Genomic DNA, 11,242 nt, shown 5'->3' with positions numbered 1-11,242 from the left:
AAAAACAGGTAATGTGCTAGTATGAATACCTTAAAGGGTAATTGAGGAATGGACACATAATTTGAGGTAGCCAACAACCTGATTTTATACATCTGAAGAACTATTAAACTATTAACTATTAAAAATTAAACTGCTTGGCAAATAAACCAGGTGTTTGAGGCAGGTGTTGATTCATCAAAATGTGTAGCCACACCAGGCTAGTCCTGGTGCATTCAAGTGAGGTTGCATTTAGTTTATGTCTCTATACAGGTCATCTTCACTGTGACATCATAATGCTCAGCAAAACACTTTTCTAGTCATTATTCAACATCGTAACTCAGGAACAGAAGAGAAAACATTTGGTCAGATACTAAATTGGTGACACTAATCTTAAACTCTGCTGATTGTATCGATCTTCTGCGCTGCTGGGTTGAAGATGTGTCCATATTTTATTATGTAGCTTCCTAGCAGCAACATCCATATTTAAAACATTGTCAGCTGTCACTGCTACATATGAGTCCGCGATGGCATTTGAGGTGGTAATTCTAGTTCTATCACTGTCTTGCACAGATGTTGCTATTTTTGCAACCATAGCACAGGAAGATTATGTCCCCCATTCAAAGCTCTGATTGGTCAACTGTTTTACAAACTGGGGAGAAAATTTTATTTAGTTTCAAAAAACAAACAACATTAAATTCTTTTTGCTTCAACATTGTAAAACGATAAAACAGGAAAACTTCCAAAGGGGAATTATTTTTATAGGCCTTGTAATTTTTGCCTATAAACCCTTGTTTCAGTTGTCTCAAGCAAAAACAGACATCAAGTAAGCTTTGGAAAACAGATGATGATTTAAACATATCTTTTTCCTTTGGTGATGGCCATGGTATACAAGGTTGTGTTTTTTGCCTCCAACTGGTTGCCTATATTTGTATAAGAGAACAAGGTATTAACTACTTTTAAAAACATTAATAGCCAGTGGAGTGTCTACACTAAATTATCCTTTCAGGGGCTGATATCTCCTTGTCTCTGTCCAGGTGCACCTGCTGTTAATGTCCAGTAAGTACTTGGTTAATACTGTGATGGTGAATGCTCTGGTGATGAAGAGTCCATTATGCAGGACCATGGTGATCCACACCCTAAACACCCTGCTTAAGTCCAAAACAAGGAGACCTCTGACCCGCACACGCCTGCCCTCTGCTGTGCTGTTGGCTGTTGGTGGTTGGATGAATGATGCTCCAACCAACAGGATTCATTTACAGTACAGGCCAAAAGTTTGGACACACCTTCTCATTCAATGTGTTTTCTTTATTTTCATGACTATTTACATTGTAGATTCTCACTGAAGGCATCAAAACTATGAATGAACACACGTGGAGTTATGTACTTAACAAAAAAAGGTGAAATAACTGAAAACATGTTTTATATTCTAGTTTCTTCAAAATAGCCACCCTTTGCTCTGATTACTGCTTTGCATACTCTTGGCATTCTCTCCATGAGCTTCAAGAGGTAGTCACCTGAAATGGTTTTCCAACAGTCTTGAAGGAGTTCCCAGAGGTGTTTAGCACTTCTTGGCCCCTTTGCCTTCACTCTGCGGTCCAGCTCACCCCAAACCATCTGGATTGGGTTCAGGTCCGGTGACTGTGGAGGCCAGGTCATCTGCCGCAACACTCCATCACTCTCCTTCTTGGTCAAATAGCCCTTACACAGCCTGGAGGTGTGTTTGGGGTCATTGTCCTGTTGAAAAATAAATGATCGTCCAACTAAACGCAAACTGGATGGGATGGCATGTCGCTGCAGGATGCTGTGGTAGCCATGCTGGTTCAGTGTGCCTTCAATTATGAATAAATCCCCAACAGTGTCACCAGCAAAACACCCCCACACCATCACACCTCCTCCTCCATGCTTCACAGTGGGAACCAGGCATGTGGAATCCATCCGTTCACCTTTTCTGCGTCTCACAAAGACACGGCGGTTGGAACCAAAGATCTCAAATTTGGACTCATCAGACCAAAGCACAGATTTCCACTGGTCTAATGTCCATTCCTTGTGTTTCTTGGCCCAAACAAATCTCTTCTGCTTGTTGCCTCTCCTTAGCAGTGGTTTCCTAGCAGCTATTTGACCATGAAGGCCTGATTGGCGCAGTCTCCTCTTAACAGTTGTTCTAGAGATGGGTCTCCTGCTAGAACTCTGTGTGGCATTCATCTGGTCTCTGATCTGAGCTGCTGTTAACTTGCCATTTCTGAGGCTGGTGACTCGGATGAACTTATCCTCAGAAGCAGAGGTGACTCTTGGTCTTCCTTTCCTGGGTCGGTCCTCATGTGTGCCAGTTTCGTTGTAGCGCTTGATGGTTTTTGCGACTCCACTTGGGGACACATTTAAAGTTTTTGCAATTTTCCGGACTGACTGACCTTCATTTCTTAAAGTAATGATGGCCACTCGTTTTTCTTTAGTTGGCTGATTGGTTCTTGCCATAATATGAATTTTAACAGTTGTCCAATAGGGCTGTCGGCTGTGTATTAACCTGACTTCTGCACAACACAACTGATGGTCCCAACCCCATTGATAAAGCAAGAAATTCCACTAATTAACCCTGATAAGGCACACCTGTGAAGTGGAAACCATTTCAGGTGACTACCTCTTGAAGCTCATGGAGAGAATGCCAAGAGTATGCAAAGCAGTAATCAGAGCAAAGGGTGGCTATTTTGAAGAAACTAGAATATAAAACATGTTTTCAGTTATTTCACCTTTTTTTGTTAAGTACATAACTCCACATGTGTTCATTCATAGTTTTGATGCCTTCAGTGAGAATCTACAATGTAAATAGTCATGAAAATAAAACGCATTGAATGAGAAGGTGTGTCCAAACTTTTGGCCTGTACTGCATATAATGTTCGAGCTGACAGCTGGGTGACAGTGAACAACAGCAGAGAGGTTCCTCGAATGCTCCACGGATGCGTCTTCCTCAATGGATTTGTCTACTGTGTCGGAGGCTATGATGGGTTTAAATATTTAAGAAGTGTACGAAAGCTTGACCTCGTCACCCAAACCTGGCAAAACTTTTCATTTTTAATTTAATTTTTATATACTTTATTAATCCCAGAGGGGAAATTCAATTTTTCACTCTGTTGTCAATTACACACAGGTCCAAACACACACATGCACAAACTGGACCTATACATGCACTAAGTGGAGAGATGTCAGAGTGGGCTGCCCATGACAGGCGCTCCGAGCGGTTGGGGGGTTCGGTGCCTTGCTCAGGGGCACCTCGGCAGTGCCCAGGAGGTGAACTGGCACCTCTCCAGCTACCAGTCCACGCTCCATATTTTGGTCCGGACGGGGACTTGAACAGGCGACCCTCCAGTTCCCAACCCAAGTCCCTATGGACTGAGCTACTGCCGCCAATGCGCTTAGTCCGCTGCTATGTCAGCGTGGTTGCACTGGATGGCTGCATATATGCCATGGGAGGCTGTAACAAAAGTGGAAGACTCAAAACTGCAGAGCGATACCAGCCTGACACCAGCCAGTGGACTCTGATTGCACCAATGCATGAATACAGGAGCAATGCCAGCGCCACGACACTGCACGGCAAGGTAGGTGGAACTGAGGACCTTAAAGAGCAATCCAACAGCAGCTGGGAATGTTTTTGTGCAGACCTCCGGTGGTTTAACTCCCTGCCTTGTTGCAGTGATGCAGATGTGTACATGTGGCAGCATGACTATCAATAACTGACATCATCATATCAAATTTTTTCTAGGTGTACATTTGCGGTGGCTTCAACTGGGCCGAACCTCTGTCAACTGCTGAGTGCTATGACCCTCACGCCAACCAGTGGACACTGATCACCCCATGGGAAATGGGTATGACGCGACTCTGGCCGTCGCCTACAAAGACCAAATCTATGTAGTAAGCAGAGCACAACACATTGATGTCAGCACACTTAGATACCCCGAAACAAACGAGATAGGAATGGACTGAAATCCAAACATGGATGTTTAATTTTATCTGGTTTTGGGGGGGGCGTTCTGGGACTTTGGGGGGTTGTAATGACCTGAGTGCCTATTTACATTCTACAACTACACACAAGTTACACATGTACTGCTTTTCCACCAAATGAGCAATGGTTCCTGAACTAGTTCTGTTCATGATTCCTGGAACGTTGGTGCTGTGTAGTGAACCAGTCTGCGTTTCCACCACTTTTGAGCAGAACCATTGTAATTTCGGAAGTGTCGTCAACAGAGGTCGTTGGAAATGCATAGTGGTGGTAAACAATGGTAGAAAAATCGTGGTTCTCGATGCTATATCCATTCACAATTCTCTCTCTATCCCACTCCCACTGCTTTGCTAAGACCTCTCCATTCATTATATTTTCTGTTCTGTCACCAGACCATCAATTTCTGTTCATCATTGCTGACTTAAATTTCTGCTTGGTTGCTGGGCCTTATTTTCTTTTCAGCATTCTATATAAGTTGGTCTTCAGTGATCTTAATTTCTGTTTGGTCTTTTGACCTTTTATTTTCATTTTGGTTCTTGCTGACCTTTTATTATGTTCAATATGAAGACACCCATGGTCTTTGGACCTCATGCACCATTCACTGTATCTTCAGTTTGGTCGTTGGTGTATCATTTCATTATAAATCTCTATTTATCTACTTTTCTTCCTCCTTTAAGTCATCAATTTAGACCTTTTCTGATCTCATTCATGGCTTTATTTTCATGGCTTCACACACCCACTGTTATCATCACAGTTTGTGCTTCACGTCAAGAAAAAACTGTTTTTTTTTGGTTCCAGCTGAGAACCAACTTTCAGGTTCTGAGCATTTTTGTTTTTTGGTCAAAATGCTCTGAATGATTCAGCTTAGGTGCAGGAAGAGAGACAGAACCAGTTCCATGTTGGTGGAAAAGGAGTAGTGGGGAGTTGTTAACTGGGCCTTTGTAGGCCAAAACAATAATAGAATTATATTTTGGTATTTCATAGAAGGCTGTAAAATTGAATTTATACCATAAATTGACATAAACAGACTTTTTTGGTGGCTAGACAAAAAAATTCTTGGTGTCGGGGTTGAGCTTTTACCTGTACTGGAGTATTTTTCCATTGTGGTATAAAAGATTTAAATGTTTCACCATTCCTCTCCCAGGTTGGTGGCCTAAGAGAAAATTCACATACGAGCAGAGTCATCGCATATGACCCACAGTCAAACCAGTGGAGTATGGTGAATCACATGATTAACCCTTGCAGCAGCTGTGGCATCGCTGTGTTGGAGGACCAGCTGTATGTGGCTGGAGGGCTGAATGATTATGGCACCATCTCTAAGGTGGAGCGCTATGATGAAAAGACTAACGCGTGGTCCGTCGTCCAGGACATGGAGATGCCCTGCAGCGACCTCAGCTGCTGTGTGGTGGAGTGATGCCCCTTCACTGCTGCATACCTGTCATAACCATATCGAGCCTCATCTACATGTGGATTTATATTTTGTATAAATCTGAATCTTTAAACTGAAGCTGTCAAATAAATATTAGTGGAGTAAAAAGTGCAATATTTGCCCAAGATGTAGTGGAGTAGAAGCATAAAGTTGCATAAAATGGAAATACTCAAGAACCTTGAATTAGTACTTAGGTACGGTAATTGAGTAAGCTTCACCAAGTTATAGCCTTATAATTCAGGTAATTCAGTATTATGAAGTATGAAACTGATTTGTCACAGATTTTTTGTGGCCTAGGGGACAGAGGTAACAGATTTTTTTCTGGTAAAAGGAAAATAACTCCTGCTGTAATGAACACCACAGATTGGAACCTGGATCGATAATTTAATAAAGTGACAATACATGTAATTTACTAACTAAAAGATGTGGATTTGAATAAAGTTTTAGTTGGCTGCAATCTACAACCTCACAGCTAGATGCCACTAACTCCTACACACCAGACCCTTTAACAGCAAGGCGCGAAGACTTGACACACATAAGTAACATAAGGTAAAATAAAAATAATAATCAGATCAATCCATTTTTCATAATTCTTAATCTCTCTTTATTGCATTAGAACATACATTTCTCATATATATCTATATATATTTATATATATATATTTTATAAATGTGAATTTGTACACTACAATCTTTTATTGTAACATGTTAGAAAATACTCGTAACGCTCCAAAAACATAGCACTAAAAACAGTTACCAAACAATGATTATTACATTTCCTCGTTTTTGTTTTGGCCACCAAGAACAGAAAAAACAAGATGGCGGAGACGAAACTGTCAGTCAGGAGGAGAGGAGAGGACCACGGTCGAAGACCGACAGTTGGGCCGTTGCTGTTTTTTAGTGGCAGACATTTTGTAACCAGACAGACGGGGATGAGAGGAGGGAGGGGTCTATCACAACAGGTGCACAGAGGTGGGGAGATATGAGTGGGGGGGAAGTGTAGTGAGCATTAAGCACATGGGAGGGTGGGGTCACTTGTATCCATCTAAATTACAGACAAACAGAAGTAAAGGGCCCGATCACACAGGACAGCTCTCACTGTTGTCAAGTCTCCAGTGTGAGTGAAACATTTGAAGTCCTGCTTGATTGTTGTTTGACCATCCAATCTCCAGGTAACCTTAAAAAAGTGAGACATTTTATAAAATTTGACTGCTGTTTTCAGTTTCCTTTGTGGTTTGGGAAGGTTTTTTTGTAGAAGAAATCACTCATTTTCGTCAAATCACACAAGTCTTAAAACGTAATCAAGGTAACATGAAAAGGTTGCTTGTACTGCCAATCCAATGGAGCATCAACATCCCAGCTTTAAGCTCCTTTTTTTTAACATGCTGGGCTGAAGAACATATAAGTTCCAGGTAACAAAAGGCTGTATTCTGACTATTGCGGTGGTCAAGTAAATGTTTCATCACTTCACATTAACAGTTACTGAAACAAACTTCAAGCAATCAATATTATGAGTAGCATTAAGAGAGAGTGCAGTGTGCCAACCTGTGTTATCGGGCCCAAAGGCAACCATGTTCTCTAGTTCATTAGTAACCAGCAGCCGGTTGCACCAGCTGTTCAAACATATCATAAAGGCTTCACTACAAGGTGTCAACAGGTATCAGACACTTCAATCTTATGCTTTTTACAACCTTTTCAGGATAATTTTTAACCAACTTTAGGCTGATTTTAAGACAAATTATGATTTCCTTATTCAAGCATCGCAGGTAAGAAGCATGTAGTTCTGTGCCGAAGTAGATTTTAGGAAGGAATTTAGTTATTAGATTAAGTGGCATGTTTAAAGATTTGTAACAGGAATGTAACTTTTTTGTAACAGGTAACTGCCAGGCGTAGCTGTCACACTGTGTACTGTTAGCTAACTGAACTAGCTAAATGACAGCACTAACATTAGCCTGCCAATTTGGAGTGACATACAAGATTGAGTGACCTGACACTTCAAAATGATGTTCATTTCTTATGTTAACTGATGAAACATTAAATTTAATTTCACCAGAAACACAATATTCCTCATGCCACAAAATGTTACGCCAATAACATTAGAAAAAAAGTATAATTTATGTGTTTAACATAAAAAAAAAACAACTTGAATCTGCTTTGTCAGGACTTGTAGGTGTGATTTAATTGGACAAAAAAGTTCTCCATGTATTCATACATGAATAAGCAAACTTCTTCTCTTATTTACAAAGGATCGTTTAAGTTTAATATGTAATTTGGCCTCTTGCAAATGTCATTTTTGTCACAGCTTGCGCTGCACAGTGATTCCCTGTTTTCATAGTTGATTGCTTTTGATTGGGATATTTCTCAGCACCCAATTTACACATTAGTAAGGTTTGAATTGAGACATTTCTGAAGCTCTAATGGTTCAACTTGATTTAGTAAAACACAAGTTCGAAGCTTTCCAGTAGTTACTAAGAACTTTGGAGGGACTTTAAGCACTAAAGTTAGTGAAAGATGTACGAAGAGCTGGTGCAACTCAATCCAAATGTTTAGCGGAGGAATTTGGATGCAGCGTAGTTAAACAGCAGCAGTTAGAATGGAGGAAGAGTTACTGAAAGCAGGGTAGGTAACAGCAACTTATTTTCTTTAACAAGAGTGCAGGGAAGTTCAGTTGTATCACACAGGACACGGCAAGCAGGTGGAGATAGAGGCGGGTTGAGACCAGCATTGAAAGCTGGGACAGTGGGGACAATCTAGCAGAGAGATAGGGGGAAGTCGGGGTACAGTATAACCATCTAACACACAAACATTAAGGTTTAAAAACTAGCGATACAGACACGACAACTGGCACTGTATGGAGGCGGGTGGGGCGGAGGACTGATGTATGTGCATGTGAATGGGTGGAGGTGGAGGAAGAGAAAGAGGGGACGTGAGGCATCAAGGAAAAGTTAAAGATTCAATCCCCCTTTAAACAGGTCCCGAACAAAAACCTGTTTTTTTGCAGATAGGAGAAAAGGGAGTTGTGCAACACTGCGTAACATCACAGAATGATTGTCCTCTTGAATATACCTCACCTCCCCTCCTCATGTACACTGTTCCTATTTTTTTTTTTTTTTAACCCTCCTCCTCCCTCATCCCCTATCTTTACTTTTCGGGGATTTTCCTCTTGTAGTTCACACACATACACACAAAACCCTGTGACCATAAAAGACATTTATATACACACACATGTGCAGACACTCTCTCACACACAACACACACAGACACAACAGGTAGACACATTTTGACCCAGTAGTACAGCTGACTGGTTTGTTTGCAGGAAGCAGAGGATTGGATAGTGCACATGTGGATTATAGCAGAGCTTAAAGCTGGTTGGCCAAGCGCACAGACGCAGCAGTCTGTTATTGATATGACAATCAGCGCTACAGTGGCACAATATAACTGCACGAGTACAAAAATCAATATGAACTATTGCAATTTTTTAAAAATGAGACTGCACCCCCCCCAAAAACAATTAGTTCGAGAAGTGTTTTCAGATCACCTTTGAGTCTATAAAGTCAAGATGCGGAAAATTTGGGTGCTCAAATGAAGAATAAGCTGTTCCACATAAAATTAATATTACTGATTGAATAATTTAAACAGTAATATTCTTTCTCTGTTTTATATTATTGCAAATTCAATATCTTTTGATTTTGAATTGTTAGTTGAAAAAAAAAAGGCAATTTGAAGTAACTTTTCAGTCATTTTATAAACCAAATGATTCGTTAGTTAATTGAAAATATTACTTGCAGCCTTAAAAATGTTTTTATATATAGCTTTAAACAGAAAACTTTAGCATATGCAATCTCAATTCTTCCTGATTTCAGGTGCACTGTAGAACAGAAATTTGCAGTCAAAAGTACCTACATTTAAGACATCTCATGTTTCCTTCCTCCTCCCCCTCTCCACCTCTCCCTCAGTGAGCAGTATTGTGGTGTTATGATGTTAGGTTCCTAAGGCAGTATCACAGTACAGTCCATAGAGAAACAACAGCAGTACAGAATTACACTGGCCTGCCCAGAACCTTACATCCAGCTCAGGTGGGACACTGATGACATCTGGATTTATTTATTTATTTTTTCAGCCTCTGGTTATTTGATTTATACTTTCCAAAAGTGTATGTTGTATGTTTTTGCCAAGAAAAGTTAAAATTTTAGCTGTTTCCTGTTTTTTAAATATTACTGAACATTCAAAGCAGGAAACAAAGAGGGGGAAAAAAGCTTAAAAAAAGTTAAAATCTCATTAAAATCTCATCTCCTGTGGCGCCCTGGTAGCTCATCGGGCTAAGGCACGTGCCGAGTTCTTGCGACATCACTGGTTTGAAACCAGCTCATGACCACTGTCGCATGTCATGTTCTTCTCACCTCATTACTATCTATTCACTCCACTGTGGACAACAGAACATTTTGATGCTTGATAAAAAATGCAATGCCATGGTAGCCATTTAGAATTTAGCATTAACTGAACTACAAGTAGCTTCATTTCCTCACATGACTTTAGACTGACTATAAAATCAAATCTGCCAACAAGCTTGGAGGAGTCAAAATTATTGCTTCAAGGTAGCAAAGTTAGCTACCGAGTGAGCCAGCAAACAGAGTGTGTTGTGTGTAAAATGTGATTTTCTGAAATCAAAATTTTAGTTATAGTAAAAAGATTTTCTGGGGTAGGACAGGCTAGATCGCAAACTTAATAAGTTAGAGCTCATATATCCAGTGCTTTAACAGTGTGGTAACAGTCATGTCAAACATGCAACAGCTTCACTCGTAAACACTTTTGATAATCGATTGAAACACTGTCATGCAAAAATGTCAAATATGTGTTGGTTTCAGCTTCTCAAATGTTAAGATTTGCTGTTTTACAGCAATGTAAACTGAGTATCTTTTGCCAAATGATATTTGCTTTTGCCCAAAACCAAAAGATTTTTGGTGTTGGATAATTGGCTGGAGAAATCACCTTGCCCTCTGCTAAATAGTGACAAATTTATGTAATTTTATAGACAAAAAGTAGAACATGGATGCTCATTCACACCTTCAATAACTTGTAGACAGATGTGTAAGAGTAAAATGTCCATAGGTAAGAGAAGAGAATTCCCACACACTGTCCTATTACTTGCAATAAACTCTATTTAAAAACACAATGCTTCTGTATCAGGTAAAGTAAAGGAACACAGAGCATATGTGTTTGGGAATGTACTTTGTTTCTTCATTTTACATGATGAAAGTCTGAGCGCTTAAGTGTTGCATATTTAAATAAAGGTAATTGCAAGTAATAGGACAGTGAATGTACAGGAATTCTCTCCTCAGATAAGGCAATAATAAAAACAATTGTTAGTTATAGCTTTGCTAACAGGGCAACAGTCATCTCAAACATTAGTTTACCCAGACTGCTGCACATCTCCAATCTTATATTTAAAATATAAACATTAAACTCTTGGCATCATATTAAAATCTTCTGCTGAATCACAGTGGAGAGTGAAGTGAACCAAAAAGATGTTTTCTAAAACTAACAGAGCTGCTATTGGACGTGGAGGAGGGCGGAGTCTCCTGCTTCAATGAGGAGGGTCTCCTTTTACAACTTATCGAGGCCTCCAGTAAATTCAGTGGCACAACTCTCAGATATAGGGTTCTGGGCCAGAGCTGGGCCGGGAACCGCCCGGCAATGATGTGGGTTGGTTCTGGCACTGAGGTAGCCAAATTTTTTGATTGGTCTAGCACAAGTAAAACCGGCCAGGGACGGCTCAGACAGCTCCAGTTGTCAATTTTTCTTTATGTTGAGATGAAGGAGGTTCAACTATATACTATGACTATT

At 40.3% G+C, this 11,242-nt stretch overlaps 1 protein-coding gene across 1 annotated transcript; it reads left to right on the top strand.

Moving 5' to 3' along the window:
- The first annotated feature begins 503 nt into the window (after positions 1-503).
- LOC117263141 (uncharacterized) lies at positions 504-5,384 on the top strand. The gene is made up of 7 exons (XM_078160905.1): positions 504-518; positions 1,014-1,237; positions 2,883-3,043; positions 3,379-3,569; positions 3,734-3,882; positions 4,150-4,240; positions 5,115-5,384. Exons 1-7 carry the CDS (start codon positions 504-506, stop codon positions 5,382-5,384), a joined length of 1,101 nt encoding a protein of 366 aa, XP_078017031.1.
- Positions 5,385-11,242: the final 5,858 nt, after the last annotated feature.

Source organism: Epinephelus lanceolatus, chromosome 17 (genome assembly GCF_041903045.1).
Source record: "Epinephelus lanceolatus isolate andai-2023 chromosome 17, ASM4190304v1, whole genome shotgun sequence".
NCBI classification, from domain to species: domain Eukaryota; kingdom Metazoa; phylum Chordata; class Actinopteri; order Perciformes; family Serranidae; genus Epinephelus; species Epinephelus lanceolatus.
The sequence above is the reverse complement of the archived record's forward strand: the minus strand, read 5'-3'. Positions and strand labels throughout refer to the sequence as shown.